The 24,978-nt window shown below is 57.9% G+C and overlaps 1 protein-coding gene across 6 annotated transcripts in view; it reads right to left on the bottom strand.

The window, feature by feature from the left end:
* The window catches only part of KDM4B (lysine demethylase 4B), a 134,805-nt gene that overhangs the window by 57,784 nt on the left and 52,043 nt on the right, over positions 1 to 24,978 (bottom strand). For all 6 annotated transcript variants that reach the window (XM_060007515.1, XM_060007520.1, XM_060007516.1 and 3 more), the window contains exons 6-7: positions 22,467 to 22,660; positions 431 to 480 (exon numbers count right to left, since the gene is read on the bottom strand). In XM_060007515.1, the coding sequence (XP_059863498.1) occupies positions 431 to 480; positions 22,467 to 22,660 (244 nt within the window). The remainder of the gene's footprint in view (positions 1 to 430; positions 481 to 22,466; positions 22,661 to 24,978) is intronic.

Raw genomic sequence — 24,978 nt, 5'->3', positions numbered from 1 at the left:
AGATGGCCCTGCAGTCCCCATGCGGCCGCACGGAACAGGTGCGGACCTCCAAACTGGACTTCTCGTGTTCTAGACTAAGCAAAGAGTCCATAAAGACAGAAAAGGGTGGATGCAGCACCAGGTGCTGGGGGGCAAGGGGAGCACGGGCTGCCCCCAGCCGGCAAAGCCTGCGGTCCTGTCCCGAACTCTGGGCCAAGAGGCTAGAAAATGAGAGTGTTGAAGCGACGGCATCCGTGTGGCTTTCGTGAAGTGACAGACCCACAGCGGGGGTCCACGACCTGACCGCCAGGGAAAGGAGTAGAACACAGCCAGGACACCTGGAGCACATCACCCTCCGGGACACCGACCCCCAGACAATAGCGTGAAGCCGGGGAGGGAGAGGCCGCCAGCCCACCGCCCACCCTGGCCCCAGTGGGCCCCAGGCACCTACCGATTGCCAGACGCTCCAGGCGCTTGCCATGCTCTGGGGGGATGGCGTACCTACGAGAGAAGGGAGGCACGTCAGAGGGGAGAGCGTGTGGCCACTGCACAGCTGAGGGCCCCAGGAGACACGCGGGCCCGGCACAGGGCAGAGCTGGGCGGCTGCGGTCAGCGTAGGGGAGGGGCTGTCGGGGTCGGGGGATGCCACACGGATAGGAAGAGGGGTGAGGTGGAGGCCCAGGACCCAGGACTTGGGGGACAGTGACACACCCTCGGAATGCCAGGAGTGGAGACATTCCCAGTTAGGCGGCTTCGAAAGCAAAGCATAAAGTAAAGAGCACTGGATTGGAACCAAGGAGGAGGACGGAAGCATCCCGGGCTGTCCCCCCAGCCCCAGGAGCCGAGGGGAAAGAAGCTTCAAGAAGGAGCAAGACTTCACTCGTCACCCACTTTCATAAGTTGTGTTTTCACACGTTTTTACGTTTGAAAGATGATTGCGGCTGTCATAAATAAAAAAAGATGTAAGGTGAAAGTCTGCAAACAGATGAAGCGAGAGTGTCACCTGCTGATGCGAGCCAGCGTGTCGGGATACCAGAACGCTTTCCTGGCAGAGGGCGGTGCCAGGAGGGACAGCCAGGGGCCAGGGGTCCAGAAGCCCCAACCCAACCGACGTGCCACCCCCAGACCACCCGAGGGCACTTGGGCAAGATGGAAACCTCCAGTTTCTTTTTTTTTTGGCTACACCACGAGGTATGCGGGGATCTTAGTTCCCCGACCAGGGATCGAACCCTCGCCCCCTGCAGTGGAAGCACAGAGTCTTAACCACTGGACCTCCAAGGAAGTCCAGGAAACCTCCATTTTCAAGCAAAGGCGAGGCATGGTAGGGCCACTGTCCAGAGGAGGAGGGAGGGTGGTAAAGTGTCCAATGGTAGAGCTACTAGAGCATCCGAGTCCCGTCCCATCTGGGAGAAACTCCAGGATCCGGCAATCCTGCCCCCTGGGAACACTGGGCCACGTCTGACACATTTCTAGTTGTCATGACTGGGGGAGTGGTCCTGGCATCGAGGGAGCGGGGGGGATGCTGCTCCACATCCCACAGTGCCCAGGATGCGCCCTAGTAGAGAATGACCCACCCGATGTCAGCAGGGCTGCAGGGCGCGGGGACCGTGCTCCAGAATAACAACGGCAATCTCTGGAATTCTAGAACGAGGCCACAGGAGGATGTTCCCCACGGCTGCGCCCTCCTCCCCCACAGGGCAGGAAGCCAAATGGGGAGGGACACGGAACATGGAAGATCGCCCAGGCTCGGTAGCTGGCTGAGTCCACTCCAGCTGAAAGGTTTATTGTTACTTTTAATAAAATAAAAGGGGGCAAGGGTAGGAGATAAGGTGAACATTGTGCTGTCTCTAATCTAACAGGATAAAAATAATTAATTTCTGGGCATGTTTCACGGCCCTGGAGGTGGCCGTGGCACCTTCAATTCTGCTGTCGTCAGAGAACTGCCCATTATCTGGACAAAGAGGAGGTGACTCTTTTTTAAATGGCCTTTTATCACTTACATAAAGATGATAAAAATTAATCCCAATCCAAAGCACCTCTGTGGGATTAAGGTCCCCCCACCAAACAGGGAAATGAAACATTCTGTCCCTTCTGGGAAGATGCCGGAGGACAGGAAGGAACTTACGGCTCCAAGGCTGTGATGATTAACGCAATATCGCCAGTCTACAATGCTGCTTTCACTTAATTACAGCCTGTAATTGGGAGTTGTAAAGATAAGATTAATTGAATCTGGTGGATGTTAAAAGTTTAAAACATTGGAACGTGGCTCCTCTGTTATCGGAAAGTACAAACTGCAGGACACTGGGCTGAGTGTTCAGAAGAGCAGCCCCTGGAGAGATTAGAAAGGACTCGTGGATGGGAAGCCGGCAGCCATGGGGGACGTCTGGACCCCGACGGCCAAGAGCACGCTGAGCCTCCCACGGTTTGGAATGACCCGGCGACAGCCTGGGAGATGCTGAGAGGCCCCTGTGCTCCCCCAGCCCACACCCAGGGACTCAGCAAGCTGAAAACCTCAGACTTTGGGGGAAGGCGGGCAGAACTGGGGTCCTGGTCCTTAAGGAAACACGCGCTGAGCGTGGGCCGTCCATTCAAAGGAGGCAGGGAGGGCGGCAGAGGCTCCAACTGTGCAGTTGTAACGGCTCCCCGAGTTCGGGCGGCAGGTGCCCACAGAGCCCCCTCTCTGCCATGGCCCTCCCCTCCGGGGCCCCAGGCAAGCCCAGAGCAATGGAGGCCCAGGTGAGCCAGCCTCCCAGCAGGGCCGACATTCACCACTGAAGGAAAAGTCCCCAGACAGAGGGGCCTCCATGGCAGAGCCTTGCATAGTCTCCAGCCTGGGGCCGGGGCGCGCTAACCTTGTTACAGCCCCGCCTGGCGTCACACCACTGGGTCGGGGCATCCCTGACTCTCAGGCTTGGCTCTGGGAGGAAATAAAAGAAGGCAAAGCAGCTCTTTGGGTTGAGCAGGGCTGCTCGCTAACTCTCGAAGTAGGCAAGCATCTGTCTGGCCATTAGCGAGCAGGTTCTGGGGCCGTAAAACAGAGTCGGTTTTACTGGTCGCCAATATGGGGGCAGTTTGTCTCGCTCCCTGGGAACTCCGTCCCCATCACAAGGTCAAACCTCACGGCCAAAATCAATCTGCTTTGCCCGCCTGCGACCCCAGGCAGCTGCTCTCTGTACGTGGCAGCCCGGGTCGCCTGGGAGGCAAAGGGTGCTTGCATGTTTCCTTGGACAGACGGCCTGCCCGGGTCCACGTCCATCTCACGACTGGGCCGGTGTGAGGTTTCCCAGCCGGCGGTCAGCCCTGCCCAAGCCCACACAGAGCCCCCGTGGCTCCCCCATCCCGCTCACTGCCAGCACGAGGCTGGTTTCCCACGTGTCCTGCTACACGGTGGCCGTCTCCTTGGTCCACCAGCCCCCGCCTCCTCCTGGGCTGACCACATCCCACCCCCAGATGGCCCCCGTCACCATGCTCCTCCCCAGGGACTGGGCTGCAGCTGGGTGCCTCCTGGTGGTCAACTCACTCCAGGCCAGCACAGAAGTCATGGCAGAAGAATCTGGACGTGTCGGATACAGGAAAGGGCAGAGCCACTCCCAGAATCCAGGGAGGGATGGGAGGGACAACAGACCAGGGGCTTCAGGGGGCAGAGTCAGAAATGGGGGAAACCCCTTGGAGGAGTCTGCAGAGGGTCGGGCTGCCCACACGGGGTCACGCAGGTCCCTCCGGCCACAGCACACGAACCCCGGTCTTGAGACCGGCCAGGCAGGCCCCTCTGGACCTTCTCCACGTATGTTACCAGCCCATCATGTGCGCCCCTCCCTCTGCCCTTTCTCTCCTCTGGTCAACGTTTTACACAAAGCACTTCTGGATGACACTCAACCAGAAAGTCGTGGAAAATTCGGCGCTGTCAGCTTGGTGTCCCTGGCAACCGCTCCAGGTGACCCCGCAGAGGCTGCAGCAGGACTGGACAGGCTCCATAACTCCGGGTTTAATGTTGTGGAATCGCCGAGGAGGCCGAGAGAGACGAATTCAGGCATCGTTTGCCAGACGCCTTTTTCAGAAAGGCAGTCGTCTGCAAATACCAGGGGCTTCAGCGAGAAAATAAAGCAATCTGAGATCCTCTATACAGCCCAGGAGGTAACGGCAGAGGACACGAGACGCATGCAAAACCACACAACGGTAAAGAGACCGTCCCAGTCCAGCAGTTTCACTGTTCAAACGACCGGCTGACGGGAAGGCTTCCGGAGGTGACCAGAGTCCAGAGGCCACGTTCCAGAAGGAAGTGACCCCCTGGTCTGGGGAGAGATGGGAGGGCTGGCCCTGCCAGGTGGGCGTCCCCCAGCCTCTCCTTTCCAGGTTTCTTCTTTCACACTTGATGTCTGGAGTAGTGGATGCACCCCCTCCAATCACAGCCACCCCAAAAAAGGCAACGTGGAAACCCGCACACCTGGCATAGGCCAAGAGGGAGGCCTGGGGCCAGAGCGGCCAGCGATCGCGTCCAAGACCTGCGTCCTGACACGTGTGCAGGGGTCGGACATGCTTACAGGGGGCCAGGGACGGACTGAGGCTGGACGCTGGAGGGTTGCAACCCTGGCCAGAGGTGGGCATCCCGCGGGCCCTGCTGAGGCCAGGCCGGAGTCCAGTCACGAAGCTCTGGAAGCCAGGGGGCCGTGGGTGCTGTTTGGGCAGAGGCCTCAGTCCAGCAGGAGGGAGGCTCTTGGGCCCAGAAGCAGAGGTAGTTGAAAGGAAAACACATCCTCTGCGGGCAGGCTCTCGCCTTGGGCAGGGGACAGGCTGAGTCCATCCTCCCAAGACGCTGCCCTGGGAAAGGCTTCCTGTCTGCAGTGGAGGATGCTATTAATGGTGTCATTTTCTTGGTGTTTTGTTTATTCCCCTGGAATGGCTTGATGGATGTGAATAATTATCAGACTATAAAAGCCAGCAAATGTGCTATTTTCTATTGCTCTAAATCATCAAACAAATAAAGTGTGAAACAGCATTTCTGAATATAATTTTCCCCTCTAATGGCTTAGAATTATTATCAAGAACAATGAAAATAAATAAGTAAACGCCTTGTGAGTTAAAAATTAAATGAGTGTGTCAGGAAGAGGAACATGGACCATCGTGGAGAGCAGGGACCTGCTCGGGGCCATTGGTTCTGCAGAAGAAGCAAGGGGCTTCAGGCTATGCAGGAGCCCGGGCCTCTGGGTGTGGACTCCCACCGCCCAGTGCCCTCTGGCCCAGGGAGTGGGTGTCCGGGACCACCTCCCAGGGGGGAGGGCTGTGCTGAGTGAGGGGTGTGCACCACGGTACCTTGTGCCCAGCTGACCCCCGGGAGGTCCAGGGAGCCCGTGTACCATTGCCCTGAGACGGCCACATGAGACCTCGGGAGGCAAGGTGGGTGGGGCTGGCCGCTGCCCTTCCTCTCCCGGGCCAGGGACAGATAATGCCAGATGGGCCGCTGCCTCTCAGGCCAGCAAGAAAACCTGTGGTCCCAGGGCAAGTTGTCAAGACGAGGAATGGGACACTCCAGTGGAAGGCATCACACCCCCGACGGGGCCCGGTTGCTCAGCTGGCCGGCCACCCTGGGCTACACGACCCGTCAGAGTGTATGGAGTTCCCTGTGAGGAGGGTGTGTTGCCACGGTAACGAGGTAATTCCCACACGCTCCCGCCAGCTGCAAGGGTAATGAGAGTTGATGGGGTCCTGACTCTCAAACCCTGCTGCCCATCCCCGAGAGGCCCCCTTGGCCTCTGCCAGGGCCCTGCAGAACCGTTTTGCTCAGAGCCAGGTATGAAGCGCTATAATACGGACTGTATCTGTTCCCCAAGATGCGTGTGACTCTCCTCCGGGTGACAAGAGCACTCAGGACTTCTTCCATCGTCCAGCCTGACAGCTTCCACCGGCGCGAGGCTCGGCTCCCCGCCCTTCCTCTCTGCTGAGGAGAGCGTGCCAAGAGCAGGGGTCCAGCCAGGAGCCCTTTGGAAATGTCAGTTCAGCCCGACGCGAGTTGGAGGGTGAGGAAGTTAATTTCACAGTGTCTGCACAAGGCCGGGGCAGACAGGCCCCTTGCCGTTTAACATGCTATAATGACAGCGACGGAAACAAGAAGGCAGAGTCCACGGGAAGTGCCGAGACCACATGTCACGTTGGAGGCCACCTGGCACGAGTGAGCCGCCGGCACGGGCCCAGGAGGCCATGGCAGCTCCGAATGCCAGCGGCCCCCAGCACCCCGTGGGCTGGGCATAGGGAAAAACCGTTTTTACTGCAATCCTCAAACACACGCCCTCTCTAGCCATGCGTCAGTGGGACAGTCCTGGCGCGCTGCCCCGTGGTCTGGGCAGCCAAGCAGAACGAGCTGGTCACAGAGCAGGCTTCCCCTCGCCCCCGAGTTGCCCAGGTGCCATCTCTGCGCTGGTTAGAGATGAGCTGGGCCAGAGCAGCCTCTCGCTCTGCTCCTCCGCAGGGAGGAGTGAAGGGCCCAGAGAAGCACAGTCACAGGCGGTCTCCCCTAATGTGATCACCACGGAGACGAGCCACGACCCGTCCAAGCACTGCAGGTGCAGCATTCACATTAAATTCCAAACCATTCTGTATAAAAAGTTCTTAGGACTGCCCTGGTGGCGTGGTGGTTGGGAGTCCAGCTGCCAACGCAAGGGACACGGGTTCGAGCCCTGGTCCAGGAAGATCCTACATGCTACGGAGCAACTAAGCCTGTGCGCCACAGCTACTGAGCCTGCGAGCCACAACTACTGAGCCCGCGTGCCGCAACTACTGAAGCCTGTGCACCTAGAGCCCATGCTCCACAAGAGAAACCACCACAGTGAGAAGCCCGCGCACCACAACGAAGAGTAGCCCCTGCTCGCCACAACTAGAGACAGCCCGTGCACAGCAACGAAGACCCAAAGCAGCCAAAGATAATAAATTTAAAAAAAAAAATTTTTTTTTTTAGAAGAAATACATTAAAAAAAAAAAATTCTTAGCCATCCAGGACTAGGAGGGACCTTCCCACCATCACAGTTCAGAGTGAGGCAGGAGAGGTACTGTGGAAAGTTGGGGGCAAGGCAATCCACAGCACGGCGCTGAAGACACTAGCCAGTATGATAAGTTAAGAAAAAGATATAAGGGGACTAACAATCAAAAGGGAGGAGACAAACTTTTTCATGTCAAGTAGTATAACCTTCTACCAGGGAAAACTAAAAGAATGAGCTGGTGAATTAAGAACTAAACAGTCCAGCAAGGATGCAGAATAAAAAAATAAATAAAAATCAACAGACAGCCAGGCTTCCTCTGCACCAGAAAGACATTCACAGAAGACTATAAAACCCACTAAGGTGAACCTATCCCTTGTCTAGCGGTCCAGAGGCAGGAATTCCTCACCACAAACGAAGGCAAACATAAACCTGGGCGCGTGCTGGCCACTGACAGAATCGCAGAGTCTGGTCCAGGAGACGGAAGTGCTCTCTGGGAGGCTGACACCGCCGGGAGATGCAGCCCCTCGGTGTCTCTGTCTGGAGTAGGACAGTGCAACAAACACACAGGCAGGCCTCAGAGTCGCGGCGGGCTCAGTTCCAGACCACCGCAATAAAGCGAATGCTACAATAAAGCGAGTCACACGAAGTTTTTGGCTTCCCAGTGCATAAAAAAAGTTACGTTCACAGTACTGTACCACACCATAGTCTAACAGTGTGCAATAACAGCATTATGTCTAAAAAAATAGTGCTTTACTGCTGTAAAGTGCTAAGCATCATCTGACAATGCAGGGTTGCCACAAACCTTCCATTTGTAAAAAATGAAGCATCTAAGAAGCGCAATAAAACAAGGCATGCCTGCACAGCAAAAAAACCCTTGCCCCTGCCCACATCTTTCAGTAAAGGAGGTAACAGGTGTGACTGTGACATCGCCAGGTGACTCCAGGTACACACGTGGCAGGACTAGTTTGTCAGGTACGAGCAGGCCTCACCATGACAGTTCAAACGTGAAAGACGGACAACTAACAGTCACGCTGACGGCAGGGTTAAAGGGGCACAAGTGGTCACCCGGTACCAGGCTGGAGAAATAAAAGATGTTAGAAAAAGCAGACAGGCTCGTCCTTGAAACATGAGGGAGCAGGTCCGAAGGCCGAGTAGGACAGCCCTGGGACCACCGAGATACCCCGCAGTCCCCTGCCCCACAGGGAGGGGAGGAAGAAGAGCTGTCACCTGCCCAGTCTGCCCGGGAGGGGAGGCTGCAGGGCACCTGGCCCAGGGGAAGAAGGGGAGACTGAGCCCTTTCCTAAATGCTCAGGAGAGCAATCCAGCCTGGTGGGGTGGGTCCCCTCTGCGTCCCCCCCATCCCGTGCACCCCAATCTGGCCACCACTGCACAAAGCTCGACCTGGGTGGCATGGCTCCCTCCCTGAGAGCGACTGAAACTGCCTGACAGCAAAAGGATGCCTGCCCTGTTTCTACCAGGAAATCCCATCTCACCCTCCAAGGAGGCTGTTCTGCAGGGGGCCTCCCCCCTCATTTGTCCAAGTGCCGGGGCCCTTTATGTGACAGATACGAACACTCGCTGGGGAGATAGGATCAGCCCAGGACCAGGGTGGCTTGTCTCCAGGATAGAACCTTATTGAGCTGCGGTGGTTTTATCTTTAATGGATCGTTTTACGGGACAATAGGTGATGGAATTTGGTATCTCACACCAGCAGTGTCAATGATTTCAAGTAATGACATTTTTATTGAAACGTGCAAGAGATAAACAGAGTCCAGGGAGCATCCACTCAGAGAAAATGGGGCGTCTCAGATGGGGATGCCAGCTGACGGGGATGCCAAAGGACCAGCCTGCTGGCAGGACTAGGTGCTCTGCAGCCAGAGGGGCCGCCCAGGCTTCTCAGGGGGCTGGGGAAGGGGGGACGGGCCCTGGGGTCCACACTCGCTGGCTCGCAGGCTGCCCCCACCTCCCCGAGGTTCCCAGGGAAACGGAGTGGGTGAGCATCCTGAAGGCCCCCCAGCTCTAGGGCCCAGTTCACGGGAGCCCATAAGCCCACTTTAATTAAGGAACAGACTTTACAAGGTGAGCAGTGTCGAGCTGCAATGAAATGCTGAAGTGGAGGTACCTGATCCCTGGCCCGGGTTTATTTCAGGCCCGTGAATTCTTTTTGTTATAGATAGGACCGAAAATGCCAAGTCACGTGTGGGCTGGGTTTTGACATTGCTTTTGAAGCTGTGGGGGGCGCTTCTCAGGTGAGGTTTTAAAAGGCAGGCGGGGGCTTCCCTGGTGGCGCAGAGGTTGGGAACCCGCCTGCCAATGCGGGGGACACGGGTTCGAGCCCTAGTCCAGGAAGTTCCCACGTGCCGCGGAGCAACTAAGCCCGCGAGCCACAACTACTGAGCCTGCGCTCTAGAGCCCGCGAGCCACAACTACTGAAGCCCGCGTGCCTAGAGCCCGTGCTCCGCAACAGGAGAAGCCACCGCACAACAACGAAGAGTAGCCCCAACTCACCACAACTAGAGAAGGCCCACGCGCAGCAACGAGGACCCAATGCAGCCAAAAATAAATAAATGAATAAATTTTTTTTTAAAAGGCAGGCACCCATCAACACAATCAAAGCAGCCTCTAGTGGGAGCTGGGGAAGGGCCTTGTGCTGCCAGCGGGGGGGGGGTGGAGGGGTGCGTGCAGGGGGTCCATTTGTGGGGATGCAGTGCCGGTGAGCGCCCGGTGCTGCTGGTAAAGCCACCGCTACCTCCCCCTCGTCGAACTGGCCTCAATTTCCACCTGTAAACTGATGGGCAGGCAGCTCCCATTTCGCCCAGGGCCCACGGCCTGCTTATGCTCCCCCGCCCCAGATTTATTTCTGTTGAAACACACAGGAGGGTGGGAACAGGAAAGAACAGAGGGTGGTCCGCTGAGAGTGCACGAGCAGGACTTAAACAGCACGGGCGACGCCGGGACATGGGGGCTAGCTGCGGGGAACTGGGGAGGGTGGCTGGGAGTCCAGGTCTGCCCTCGGGCTGAGAGAGCCAGGGCAGCTTCAATGCGGGGAGGCGCCAGGCCTATTAGATCACTTCCCGTGTCCTTGATGCTTTTGTGCTCATCAGCATGCACACCCACAGATGCACGAGGCCGCTGAACCTCGTGTGGACACACACTGACAGTGGAGGCCCCCGGCGATCGGGAGGACAGGCCCGGAACTCTCCCTGCCCCACCAGAGGGGGCCCTGGGTGACCGTGACTTGCCCCTTAGCTACGGGACTGGCTCTGGAGAGCACTCAGGTGACGGTATCTTTACAAGCAGGTCCCGTGACCAGCAGTTCCAGTCTCCACGTGTAAGACCATCAGGGTCTCAGCTGACTGCCAAGAAGGTGAAGGGCACAGGGCCCTCGGGGTCACTCTCGGGGTGGCTCTGGGCCCTGGTGCTTTGAGGAGGGTTAAGCTCACACATGGGTTAAGCAAGGAAGAGCAAACAGACCAAGCCGGAGGGGAGCTGCTGAAAGAGGGCCTTCAGCACGTCTCATCCTGGTGATGAGCCTGCTGGTCCCCACTCCCCAGCTCCCGCTGCTGCGCCCACATGAGGGGAAAACACACCCTTAGCCAGATTTTGAAGCAAAGCTAACAAAGACTCCCTCAACTCACAGATTTGCAGGAATTTCCCTTCTGGGGAGCTGAAATCGGCCGACAGCAACCTCTCCAACACGGGAGAGATCTGCCATGAAAACCAGACCCTGCGCACAGAGCAGGAATCTACAGAATGGAGGGGGAGGGTGAGTGACTCCAGGCCAGGACCACACCGGCCACAGACCCCCGACACTTCAAGCAACCCCTCATCCAAACACAGCCAGTGGGAGGATCTCAAGATGGGAACAATGCCCGGCGAAGCCACTTCTCTCAGAAGAACTGACGGTTTCTTAGAGTGGTGGGATGGGGAAGGATTCTGGCGACTGGCCTGGTGCTCCAGACTGGAGCCAGGAACGCCGGGTGGGCTGGTTTGGCTCCTGCTGCCCTAAAGCAAAAGTCCTGCAGTCTCACAAGCGGCCTGAGCCAGCAGAGTGCTATATCGTTCCAACCCCAAAGCGCCCACTTTGAACAAAAGACTCCAAAATGAAGGGCCATCTGCTCCTGCCAGACCAAGCCAGCAGGCTGTGTGACAGGCCAGCCACGCCTGCGGCCACGAGTAACACACACACAGGAGACGACGGCGCCCACAGAGGCAGGAGGGCTACCCCGACCTGCCTGCCCAGGGCTCCCACACCCATGCCCTGGACCTTCCCTCCCACGGCTAACATCCCCCTGGAACGGTAGAGTAACATGCGTCTCCCTGCTCCTGGCCTGGCCACCTGCCCTCCAGCGGAGCCCCTCCACGGGCTGCCCTGCTGCCTCTCCTCCCACAGGTCTCAGCCCAGCGCCTTCCCTGCCTCCATCTCGGGGGTCCCGCTGCCGCGTGCCACCCACCTGGCCCTCCATGCCCACTCGGGGGGGGAGTGGGGGGGCACACCATAAGCTCCTGCCCTGACACACGGTGTCTGCCCTGGAGTGGTTCACGCTGGGTCCAGAGCGGGCACTTGGCCACGGTTTGAGCTGACCCATCTCCTTCTACAACCTTGAAGCCACCTTCGTCCAGCACAACCACGGTAGCAAAGCTACGGCTCACCTGCCCCCTTCCAGCCCCCTACCCCCGTACACGCAGTCAGACTACGTTTCCCAGGCTCCCGTGCTGGAAGGTGTGGCCACGTGACCTGGCGCTGGCCAATGAGATTGGGCAGAAGCCACGGGCCTGCCTCCCTGGCCCGCCCATCAAAGTTTCAGGAACACGGCCTCCCCCTGCCCCAACTAGACGCCTACGCCCAGGGTGACCTCGGAAGCCGTGCGCTGAAGGTGGCAGAGCCTCTGGTGGCCTGGGTCCCTGGGTTTCTGCAGCATCTCCTCCATCTCCCACAAGAACCTGCCGTCTTTGATTTCAGCTCGGCAGGGCTTCGTTCAATGATGTTTTGGGGACTCTAAGAAAAGGGTCCACCCTCTCCCACACCTGCAAGCTCAGGCCACCTTTGCCAACTGGGACGCCCCCTGTCCCCACGGGGGAGCGCCTGCCCAGGCACGCACTCCCAGAACCCGCCGCCCCTTTTGATTTGCAGGAGGACACTCCGAGGGGCAGGGCGAAGCAGTGGTCAGGAATGCGGGCTCGCACCCGTAGCCTGGGCCCAGCCCTACCACTCCCCAGCTCTGCGGTCTCAAACCACGGTCTCGCCAGTCTGGTCCCACGTGTGAAGGAGGACGGCGTGGGGCAGTGGGCGAGACCAGGAGTCACTCCAAGCATAGCCTGGCACACAAGCAGCATCGGAACGTGGCCACTGCTACCACCATGTCTTCTCACACTGTCACACTGTCACGTACAGTGACAGATTCTTACACGAGCAGCAGGTAAAAGATGACACGACGTGTGCCCCAAAGTGGAAACGGCCCAAATGTCCACCAGCAGTGGAACACGTAAACAGGTGCAGGCGTGGTCACACAGCAGAAAACGCTGCAGCGTGAAAACAGATAAACTATCACCACGCACGGCAGGGACGAATCCTCCTCGCAGACAGAGCAGAAACGCAAGAGACAAACCAGTCCATGTGCGTGGGGTTCAAACCCAGCCAGCACTCAGCCGTGTCTCCCAGGGACACAGACACACAAAGACAACGGCCCAGAGAAGCAGTGACACGCGGGCCATCAGAAGCAGCTCTGTGGGGTGGGGGGAATGGGGCCGCAAAGGAAGGGGGGCCGGGACAGAGAACGAGGGGGTTCATTTCCCAGCAGCGTTGACTGGGGAGTCATTCGATAAACTGTATGTATGTATCCATCTTTCAGCCAAGCACAATATTTCACGTATTTTTCTGTACCACGTAACGTCTTAGGATAAAAACATTTACCGAAAAGGGAACACACCATGACAGACATAGTCCTCAGGTGCCCCTGAGGCTCACATCCCTGCTCTCAGTCATTCCAACGTCCCTCTCGGTGCTGCTGGGAGGGGATCTGGCTGTTATAATTAAGGCCCCAAATCAGCAGATCCTATAATGGGAGGTTACTCTGGGTGGGCCTGACCTAATCTGGTGGGCCTTGGAAAGGCATCGGTCCCTAAGTCAGAGGGGCCAAGTGTGAGGGGACCCTCGGTACCAAATGGACCTTCCCCAGAGCTCCGGGTACGGGTCCGGCCCGCCGACACTCGACTCTGCCTCTGAGGCCCTAAACCGAGGCCCTGGCAGGCCCATGCCTGGGCGCTGAGAGCCGGTCACCTCAAGCCGTCTGTCTATGGGATCAGCTATGCAGCAGCAGAGAACTAAGACTGCCCAGCTGGAGGGAGGAGCAAAGAGCTCAAAACTACCTGACAGAAGGACGCCAGATCGTCCACATCTGCCCAATTTGGGTACTGGGCACTGTTCTGTTAATTATTCTCTTTCCTTTTCCGAAATTTGAAGTATTAAAAAAAAAAAGAAAGAAAGAGTACACTCCAAAGAGGACAGTACAGAAAGGGGGGAGGTGTGACTTTCCAGTAGAGACACCTGAGCAGCACGACCTCAGCCAGGGGACCGAGGTCGACACCAGCAGTGATGAGTCATGTTGACGGCAGGCACCCCGAGACAATGGACGAGATGGCCCCTCATGTGTGGTCCTCCTCCCAGCACCCAGAGCCCCAGCTGTGGGAGAAAAACACCAGACAAGTTCCCACTGAGGAAGATTCTACAAAATCTCTGACCACAGTCCTCCTCAAACCCATCAAGGGCATCGAGAACAAGGAAAGTCTGGGAACCCTCCTACACAGCTGGTGGGAATATAAACTGGTGTAGTCACTATGGAAAACAGTATGGAGGTTCCTCAAAAAACTAAAAGTAGAGCTACCATATGATCCTGCAATCCCACTCCTGGGCATATATCCAGAGAAAACTCTAATTCAAAAAGATACATGCACCCCTATGTTCATAACAGCACTATTCACAATAGCCAGGACATGGAAACAATCTGAATACCCATCAACAGATGAATGGATAAAGAAGATGTGGTACATATACACACTGGAATATTACTCAGCCATACAAAAGAATGAAATAATGTCATTTTCAGCAACATAGACGCAACTAGACATTATCATACCAAGTTAAGTAAGTCAGAAAGAGAAAGACATACCATACGCTATCACTTGTATGTGGAATCTAAAATACGACACAAATGAACTTATCTGTGAAACAAAAACAGACTCACAGACATAGAGAACAGACTGGTGGCTGCCGGGGGTGGGGGGGGCGGGGAGGGAAAGATTGGGAGTTTGGGGTTAGCAGATGCAAACTATTACATAGAGAATGGATAAACAACAAGGTCCTACTGTATAGCACAGGGAACTATATTCAATATGCTGTGATACACCATAATGGAAAAGAATATGAAAAAGAAAATATATATGTGTAACTGAATCATTTTGCTGTACAGCAGAAATTAACACAACATTGTAAGTCAACCATACTTCAATAAAATAAATTTTAAAAAATTAAAAAGAACAAGGAAAGTCTGAGGAACCATCACAGCCCAGAGGAGCCTGAGGAGATGGGATACCTGAATGTCACAGGGAACCTGGATGGGGTCCTGGGACAGAAGGCGACACCAGGGACAAACAAGGCAAACTGAATGAAGCAGGACCCTAGTCAACAAGAATGTACCCATAAGGTTCATTAACTGCAACAAATGTCCCAGCCTCATGTAAACTAATAAGAAGGCTGGGTGTGGGGTGCATGGGAACTCTCTGTACTGTCTTCTCAGTTTTGCTGTAAAATCTAAAACAGTTCTGAAAAATAAACTCTTTCAAAAGGAGAGAGAGGGAGTACACCACCAAAACAGTGGATAAACAGACCAGCCTGTGACAAACACAGAAGGAACAAGGAAACAGTGCACCGTTCGCACCGGGCACCCTCCGTCATGAACCCTCCCACCCCTGCTCACCAAGAAGCCAATTTCCAAATCCATCAGCTGCACCGCTGCCCGGCTGCCCAGGCTCACGGCAAGGCATCAGAGCATCGGGAATATCAGCAGATCCCCCCACTCAGCCTCATCGGCTCTGGAGGAGAGCATATGGTGAGATTTTCCGTCGCAGAAGGCTGACCTTCCTCTGCCGAGCGGGATGTTAAAATCACTTTGTGTTCCCTGAACAAACACCAACTGTGCCTGTCCCCACCAGCACTGCGAGATTCAAGGAGGCAGCCTGCGGGAACGGACCCTGCTGCCTGGTGAGCGGAGCCCTTGGGGGAGCACTGGGATTCCCAGGTCCACAATCTGCCCCGAGCTGCACGCAGCACAGGTTGTCACCTGACGCAACTGTCTGGCTTTGCTGGGGCAGCACCAGGCTACTGAGTTTAGTGTGGGCGAGACTGGCAAGAAGCAGTCAGATGTTTGGGCTGATCTGTGATTCAAGCCATGCTGTGTCACGCTGCACAAAAATCCTCTGAAGTTGCCTGTTGTCGCACCCGCCAGGTTAATTAATGATGCAATCCTATCCTCATAGCCTGATGACACAATGCCCCAATTTGAGACTCCAGCATCAGGAGTTAATTTTCAAATGCCACAGCCAGCTTCCAGTTTCAGATTTCCGGCACAATCCTGACAAGCAGAAAGGCTGGGCTGTTGGCATCGGGGACGACAGTGTGGTCCCGACAAGAGCGGACCGAGGGCTCTATGAGGAGGGCGGGGAGGGGTCCCGGGGTGGGGGGGTAGTAACACGGCTGTGCTTCCCATAAGCCCCCGGGTGCTCAGGCCCTCCTGGGCACGTGCTAAACCACTTCTCCCAACGCTGCGCCAGCGTCCCCGTGCTGCTGAGCTCCAGGGTGTGTGCGCGGCTGCAAAGCCCAGCTGGAAGTGACAGCTCCCAGCAGGGGCTCTCGGTCACCTCGCAGAACGCCAGGTCTCCAGTCTTCTGGGCATGGTCCCCGGGGGTGGCGGACGGGACCCTGGAGGCCAGACTCACGAACTGCCTGAGTGAGGAGACACACTGTCCTTTCCTGACTAGATGCATGCATGTGTGCTGCCACACACACACGTGCACACTCCAGGGTGACCAAGCACCGAGGGCCCCCCGGGTCTGAGAGGGTTTCCAGGATGTGAGACTTCCGGCTCTGAAGCTAGGCAAGTTGCGCTGGTCACCCTAACGCCAAGGTCACCACGCACCCTGGAAGGAGGCAGTGGGCACACGGGTCAGGCACACAGGGAATAAACGACAAGCAGGCCTGCTGCTGTCGCCAGAGCCACCGTCAAAAGAGGTGACGGAGAAGGTGCCCCTTGCTGCCCACAGCCCTTTGCATCAAACAGTGAGTGCACAGCAAGCTCCAGACCAAGGACCCATGAGCCGGGAAGACGGGACTCGGCTGGTTGTGCTGTTTAGGACAACAGCCATCTTCTCTCAGAAGGAGGATCCTTCTGCAGAGACGCGACCACCCCCATCATAAAACCTCCGACGAGCAGCTTCAGGCAAGGCTGCGTGGACGGAGGACAGACTCCGCCAGGGATGCTGGGTCTGGTATCTCCGCAAACAGATTCAAGAAAGCTCGGGGCCTTGGACAGCACGACCCTGCCACCTTATCTGTTGTCTTTTAATAAACAGGGGTCCTGACACCTCTCTACTCTCCGGCAGTCTGCTCTCAGGAAGAGCTCTCTGCTCAAAAACATTCTTTTTGTTGCTGGATTTCTGGTCACCATGGCCCAGGAGGCAGGGCAGAGGAAGGAGTCTGCTGGTCTCCCCAGTGTGTTCACGAGGTACACCCCGAGCCTCCCTGCACCATCCCGACGGTCTCTTCCCCCGGCCCCCCAGGTGCTGCGGCCACGTGGAGCTGCTGAGCGAAGCCGCTTGGCTCAGCTGCGGCGCCTCTCCCCCCAGAGACCGAGGAGGACAGGAGGCAGCGCCTCTATCTCACGTTGGCATCCTGTATGGGGACGGGGCGCAGTGCTGGGAAGCTAAGTACCAAAGCCAATCTGTGCAGCCGTCACACTCCCACCAATCTCCACTCCAGACGGTGCCCAGCCAGCCCTCCCGCCGCCGTGGGGCAAGGCGGGGCCGCGCCTGAGTCAGGGAATGGCCCTGCTCCCCGCTGTGCCAGGCTCTCAGAAGCCACGAGGTCACTCAGGGACCTCCTCTGGGAGTCACCAGCGCTCTCCACCACGGGCCTCCGGAGCTGCTGCCTGCGGTCGCTTTGCTCGGCTCCATCAATCACCAGAATTCCCAATTCTGCCACCGGGGACAAAGCAGAGGCCCTGGTGGCCGCCCGGCATTGTGGTCCAGCAGTGCCACCTGTAGCCAGAGCCAGGGAGTCTACGGCCGGGAGGAGGGCGGGAGGCGCCTGTCCCCTGGGGCTCACTGGGGTGATTAATCAGTGCCCGCAGGGAGCATGTCTGGGCAGTGGGCTGAAGCCGCCTGGGGTGGGCCTGCAGGGAGGTCCCGAGGGGCCGGGAGGGCACCCATCAAGGGGGAAGGGAGCAGCCCAGCAGTCTCACCCCGCCCCCAAAGGAGCAATAGACCCCTGAATCCTGAGGCCAGCACATCCAGCCTCTCTCCCAAGCTGCAGCCAGAGGCTGCAGGGGCTGGACCACATCTGCACAACAGCTCACGCCCCTCCCGTGCCCCACGGCAGGGAGCACATGCCCTCAAACGTGCACGTGTGCACACACACACATACCCATGCCCACACACGCACACACACTCACACACGCGCAGGCACACCTCCGAAGTACCAAGTGCAGGCTGAGATGACTGCCTGCTGGGTGTCAAGTTTCCCGGCAGCAAAAGAAAGGCTGCCCCCGTTCCCTCTCCTGTGAAAACCCCTGAGTGAAAATGCCGAAGAAAAACTGTAGGTGCAATGGAATCAAAAGGAGAAATTCTCAACGCACCCTGGTGCAGTGCTCAGGCTTCTTAAAGGTCAGGGAAGGAGCGAAGCTCTGGGAAAGGCTCCCCGGCCCCCTCACCAGCAGCCCCTCCACCGACTGCCCTCAGGGATCCGCCCATCACACCCCAGGACCATCCACGTGCCCTTTGTGGGAGCACAATCCGAGAGACCCTCTCCCCTGCCCCCGCCTCAGGGCACCTGACACCCAGGCCAACAGAAGCCAGAGGGCGGGAGGGGCTGGGGAAGCAGAGAGAAGACCAACTGCGGGACCTGCCTGACGGCCAAGGTCACGGCCCAGACAATCCCCGCGGGGAACACTGTCTGTCCCATCCTGGGGCCCTCTGGTGGCACGTCCTCCACCCACCCGCATGTGGGCACACGGCAGCTGCTGCGTGTGGATACGGAGCCCTGCGTCTGGGCAACAGCGTTAAACGACCCCAGGTGGGTGTGTCACGCGCTCATCTACGGATACAGTTCCTGGTGACATGCTACCCACAGGGACCCGAAGGGGCCGTACCACGGGTGGGTATCGAGGGAGGCCCGGCAGACGGAGCAGCCCCGGGACGGCTGACCCAGCGCCACCCACGGGCTCCAGGGGGTCCTCGGCCCTGCGGGAGGAGGCACTCTGAACCAGGCGGAGCTGCTCTGCCTGCCTCCCCAGGCCCACGACCTCCTGGCCCCGATGACCAACCGTCCGGGCCGCTGCAAGGCTGGGTCTATCTTAAATCCCCGTCTCCAAAGCGATCTGAAGCTCCCACGTGCTGCGGGTATTCTTAGCCTGGCTGCCAGAGAGCGCCGCACAATGCCGGCCTTTCGGAGCAAATGCCATGCTGTTATCGACACCGGGCTGTGCGCGTCACTCTGACACACAAATCACACCACCAAAGTAGCAACAGACCCAGAAAGGCTCCAGAAGACGCCGTAAACCTGAGTAACTCGACACTTTCAAAAAAAAAAAAAGTGCTACTGAAATACCCCGGAACGGTTGTGATCAAGCTACTGCAGACGCAAGAGCATGGTGTGATTCGGGAGACAGACGTGGGAACGGATCTGCCCGAGAGCCCCGCCCCACAGGGTCCAGGGGAAGGCAGGGAGCAGGGGCACCACCTTCCCGGGCATCCTGAGTGGCTCCCTGCACCCCCAGCCCAGGGACAAGAGGACACCTCACCAGCCCCCGCACCCCACCCCTGCAGAGGTCCACGTTGACCCAAGAGGGAGTGCGGCCTCCACACGACGTAAACCTCTGTGCACGGGGGCTCCCAGGGGCTACGGGGTCGCTGTGCTCCCAGAACCCCAGTCTCCTAACAGCAGGGGCCACCCGAGCAAACCAGGGGTGCAGCTCAGGGGGCAGGGGTGCTGCGGGCTGTCCTGGGGGACAGGCAAGCGAGGGGAGCAAGGTGCCGGCCCTGTCACCCAGGGGCCGCTGGCCCTCATGTTCCCAGCACCCTCTCTCTGGGGGACAGTCCTCAAACCCAGTCCCACTGTCTTCCATCCGCCCTCGGTCCCAGCCGCTTCTCAGAGGCCCCCAGCCGCTCACTCCTCCCTGCCCCCCCAGAGAACACACAAGGGCCCCAGTCTCCCGAGGCCTCCCCACCCCCGGGCAGGCCTGCATCTGAAAGCCCAACCTTCCTCGCCCAGCAAGTGCGGGGACCCAGCAGTGCCTGCTTGCATACTTGTTCTTTCTTTCTTTTTTTTTTTAAGGAAAAGGTGGGTTTTCTCCCCTTTGTACCCCTCTGGCTGGGAGGCCCTGACCAAACCCAGGGCTAAGAGCTCCCACCGCCCAAGGGCAGCGGCTCCGTCTCCCCCTGCTGCTGCTTCCAGGGGGCCTTCAGAATATCACTGCCACTGCCGCTCAGAGGAATCTACGAAAGGATGAAAGAACCTGGGAAATTTCCAGCAGCGCACAGAGCCAAGCCAGAGGGAAGGGCGGGAGCGCCATCTAGCGGCCCTCGGGGGAGCCGCGCTGGGGCAGGACTGGGACAAGGCCACTCAGAGACCCGGGCAGACGTCCCTCCTGCCACCACCCCACCCCATGAGACACGGCCCAGGCCAGCGAGCTGGGCGCAGTAGTGTGCGCGCGCGCGCGCGCGCGCACACACACACACACACACACACACACAGGTACCCCACACAGATATCTGACACTCGTCGCACACTGGTACCTGATCCACACATATACACACTTATATACACAATACAAACATATAGATACCTGACAAACACACACACAGATACATCACACACACAACACACACACAGATACCTAACAAACACACACTCACATACATACACATAGGTACCTGAGACACATATATACACACTTATACAACACACACATACATACGCTCATATGCATACTCAGACACACACACCCATGTATATACACACACACACTCATACACACTGACACACTCATTCGTATACACACACAAACACAAATATACACACAAACACACACACATACATATACGCAGAAACATACACTCACATACCCCCTCGGACACTCACACACACACACCCTCACATGCACGCACGCAGCCCCAGCCTGCAGATCTATCTGCACGGGGAGCCCGAAGGCCACTCACCGGCACTCAGCCCGCCAGGCCCACGGGGAGGACGCTGCTGTGCGGAGCGGTGGGCAGAGCCCCCAGGGAAGCACCCCACAGGTGTGGGCCTGGCGCAGAGCAAGGGCCCCTCCCGCCAGGCCTGGACTGGGGCCTCCATGCTGTCCCGGCCCAGCCTTGCCATGGGGAGTCAGGGGGACGGGGCGGCCACGCAGTCACTGGGGCCTCCTGGGCAGCTCGGGGACGGCACCCTGACTAGGAAACCCCTCCACTCGGTGCGCAGGACCACACTGCAGGCATGAGGCTCAGGCCTTTGTTCAACCACCATCACCAAATATACCAATCTCTCTCCAAATCTTTCCCCAAAAGCAAATACTTCCCCACCCAGAGGTTCCAATGATCAAGGGCTCACGTAAAGCCACAGAAGACCACAAAAGGGGAGGAGTGGACTGAAAACAGGAAGCCCGTGGAATTGTAACAGGATCCCAGCCAACGCACAAAGTAGCACCACGCGAAGGCCAGGGGGTCTGCGGCCAGCAGAATAACGGCCCCAAAGATGGCTGCAGCCTAATCCCAAGACCTGTGGACATATCACCTCACGTGGCAAAGGGGACTTTGCAGGAGGCATTAAGTTAAGGTCCCTGAGACAGGGATGACCCTGGATTACCCGGGGAGCCCGGTGTCATCACAGGGTTCCTCATAAGAGGAGGCAGGAGGGTCAGAGGCAGAGGGAGACGGGAGATGCTGCGCTGCTGGCCGTGAGGATGGAGGAGGGGCCGCGAGCCAGGGATGCGGCGCCTCTAGAAGCTGGAAAAGGCGGGCACCGATGCTCCCCTGGAGGCTCCGGAAGGACCAGCCCTGCCCACGCCCGGATTTAGCCCCGTGAGGCAGTCAGCCTCCTGGCTCCAGGACTGTCAGAGAACCAATGTGAGCTGAGTTAAAGCCGCCAGATCTGCAGTCCTTTGTTACAGCAGCCCTGGAAAACTCACACGTGTCCCCAGCCTTCCCTGCCCATCTGAGTGGGAACCGCTGCCAGACAGCGGGGCAGGGGCTTCACTCGGTCCACGGCAGAGGCGAGGAGAGGGTGGTCACACAGCCGACGGCCGACAGGGAGACCTGGCTTCCCACCCGGGTCCGCTGCTCAGAGGGCCTGCTCCCGCCCCTCAGCAAAGGGCCCCAGAACATCCCTGTTGACTTAAGGGGGTAGGGGGCCCTCCCCCAGGCCGGCAGGCACAGGCTCAGCCACGTGGGGCTCAGCTCTCTGTTGGGACAAGACAGGGGCGCCTTGGCCAGGGTCCGCCTGGGTCCCTGCTGGGTGGCCCCCCCAATACAAAGGTGAGGGTTCACTGGCTGAGCTCCTGAGCACCTCTCTGCTCCCCTGAGCCGCGATGATTATTGTGACAACAGAACCTTCTAACAGCTAGGGAGAGGCAGGGCGATGCGAAGCCCCCGGCTCAGAAGTCTCTGCTAGAAACACAGCGAACAAAGACGGCCTCCTGCCGGCCCCCTGGCAGAAGCTGCGTGTCAGGGGAGTGCTCAGCTGGGAGATTCCAGAACACGACCGCCTTGGCAATCTGCCCCAGCCTGGGGGGCCCATTGCTCACAGAGTGCCCTGCAGGGCCCAGCATGCCCGCCCACACCCTGCAAACGGCTAACACCACCCCCCAATCTGGAGGCCAAGAGGGAGGCGAGGGGAGGCGAGGGGAGGCTCAGGCACAAGGCCGCCCACTCCCCAGGCCCGCGGCCCCAAAGCCCCCAGCACAGCGCGGCCCTGAGAGGCGTTACCAGAAGCCTGGCAGCAGCCACGTTCAGTGTAAGGTGCTCTGAGCGCAAACCACAGGCTCCGGGGATCCGTAAGCGCGTTTCTGGGGGGCGTGCGTGCCCTCAGCTAGCGGGGGCTGGGCCGGCGGAGCCCCCAACCCCGACCTCTGCCTGCCCTGCCCGACAGCCCCAGGTGCAGCCCCAGGAGCCACTACAGCCCCCACCCTCGCCCATTGGGCAGCCCCGCCTCCCTCAGCAGCGGCCGGCGGGGCTGCGGCCGCCCCTCACCAGGACTTGGGCTCCCCGAAGTGCAGGTAGTTGATGCTGTACAGGTCCATGTCCTCCGTGTGCCAGGCGAAGGTGGTCTTCCACATGCCGAAGTACAGGTAGGGGGTGTTGACGCCCTCGATGATGGTGCCGCACTCGCGCTCCACCATGTCCAGGATGGTCCGCAGGTTCCCGATGTTCCACTGGGCCACGTCCTGCATGGCGGCGAGCACACGGTCAGCCTGCCAGCCACCCCGGCCCCCAGCCTCCCCCACCGTCACTCGCCCCCAGACGCCGGCAGTGAGACACCTGCGTCATTCCCTCGGAGCCCGGGCTGCGGTGTGACCCCCTGCCCAGGGCCCAAACAGCATTCTGCCCCACACCTGCCTGCTTCCGAGCCTCGCCCACCCCAGGGGTCCAAAACCCACCCTGGGCGGCGCACACCCGACAGGCACAGGCCCCCTGCCCTGGGCCAGGCGGCCAGGCAACGCTTCCCCTGGACCCCACGTTGAGCTGTGTGTGAATCATGGGCGGGGAAGGCCTTGCTGCGGCCACGCTTGGCGGTGAATAATTCACGTGCCGGGAAGTCAGTGACACAGAGGAGGAAGAACATGCCGAGCGGGGCTCCCAGCGACGTGCCAGACAGGCCTTCCCGCACCTTCCCACAGCGGAGACGGGGACGGCACTCAGAGCCAGGCAAACGAGCGAGGGATCCCCACCCACCAGGCTCATCTATTCCTAACGCCACGAGCAAACAAACCCCGTCTTGTCATAAGAGCTCGTAAAACATGCTTTCATTGACTTCCAGTCCCCGGGGAAGCCTCGGGGCTGCTGAGATGCTGAGTGCATGGCAGCGTTCCTTCATGCCCCAGATCCACCCAGTGCCACCCACCGCGTCCACGTTTTAGGCCCGACTTGGCAGGTCGGTCTTTGCAAGGTGAGCTGTGGCCAGAGCCCAGGACATGGAGGAGGGCCACGATCAGACCCCCACCGCGAGCATGAGAAGCCCAGGGTCGCCTCAAGTGGAAGATGCCCAAGACTGGGGGCACCAGCAACCAGTCGTCTCCCCAAAGCCCTGTCCATTTGCCACCCGCCCCCATCCAGCCCGCATGGACAGGGGACCCGGGGTCTAGACTAAGCTGGGCGATAACTCATCATGGGCCAAGGCATTCTCTGCTCTGGGCCTCAGTTTCCCCTCAGTACAAGGAGACTGTGGTACTAGGTCAGGCACGGCAAACACATGGCGCCAAAGCCCCAAATCCTCTTCCAGAACCCAGGGCAGGCTCACCCACTGAGCTTTGCCTCGGCCCCGCTGGGCTTGCACTGGGCCTTGGAGCCCTTCGCGGGGCCATCACTACAACCGTCGGCAGCACGTGAGAGCAAACCCAGAGGTTCTCTAGGGACAAGCCTCCAATTTTTGAATTTTTATTTAAAAACAGAATTTGGGGTCCTCAAGAGAATGAGAATATAAGCCATAGACTTGGAGAAAATCTTTGTAAAACATAAACAACTGTTGTCCAAAATATACAAAGAACTCTTAAAACTCAACAATGAGAAAGCAAACAACCCACATAAACACTGGGCCGAAGACCTGAACAGACACTTCACCCAAGAAGATACACTGATGGCAAATCAGCACATGAAAAGATGCTCCCCATCATCAGGGAAATGCACATCGAAACCACAATGAGGTACCACCACACACAGATAAGAATGGCCAAAATCCAGAACACTGATGACACCAAATGCTGGCGAGGATGTGGAGCAACAGGAACCCTCATTCATTGCTGGTGGGAATGCAAAATGCTCCAGCTACTCCGGAAGGCAGGTTACAAAACTAAACATACTCTTACCATACGCTGCAGCAATTACGCTCCTTGGTATTCACCCAAAGGAGTTGAACGAAAACTTATGTGCACACAAAAATCTGCAACGGCTGTTTACAGCAGCCTTATTCGTAATTGCCCAACCTTGGAAGCAACCAAGATGTCCTTCAGTAGGTGAACGGTTAGAATAAACCACGATATATCCAGACAATGGAATGTTATTCAGATCTAAAAAGACATGAGCTGTCAAGCCATGACAAGACACGGAAGACCCGTAAATACTGGGTTGGCCAAAAAGGTCGTTTGGGTTTTTCCATAAGATGTTACATGTGACTAAGTGGAAAAAGCCAATCTGAAAAGATTATATACTGTATGATTCCAGTTATAAGACATTCTGGAAAAAGGCAAAACTATGGAGACAGTAAAAAGATCAGTGGCTGCCAGGGCTTGGGGGAAGTGGAGTGACGAACAGCTGGAGCACAGAGGCCTTTTAGGGCAGTGACACTATTCTGTATGACACCATAACGGCAGAGACTTGCCATTATACACCTGTCCAAAGCCATAGAAGGTATGACACCAAGAGTGAGCCTGAATGTCAACTACGGACCCTGGGATCAGAGTCGCAGACAAGGGACCCAATGTAACAAACACACGGACAAGGCATCAGTGTAGCAAACGCACAGCTCTGGTGGGGACGCTGACAGACA

Source organism: Delphinus delphis, chromosome 3, assembly GCF_949987515.2.
Source record: "Delphinus delphis chromosome 3, mDelDel1.2, whole genome shotgun sequence".
Taxonomy (NCBI): domain Eukaryota; kingdom Metazoa; phylum Chordata; class Mammalia; order Artiodactyla; family Delphinidae; genus Delphinus; species Delphinus delphis.
The sequence above is the reverse complement of the archived record's forward strand: the minus strand, read 5'-3'. Positions and strand labels throughout refer to the sequence as shown.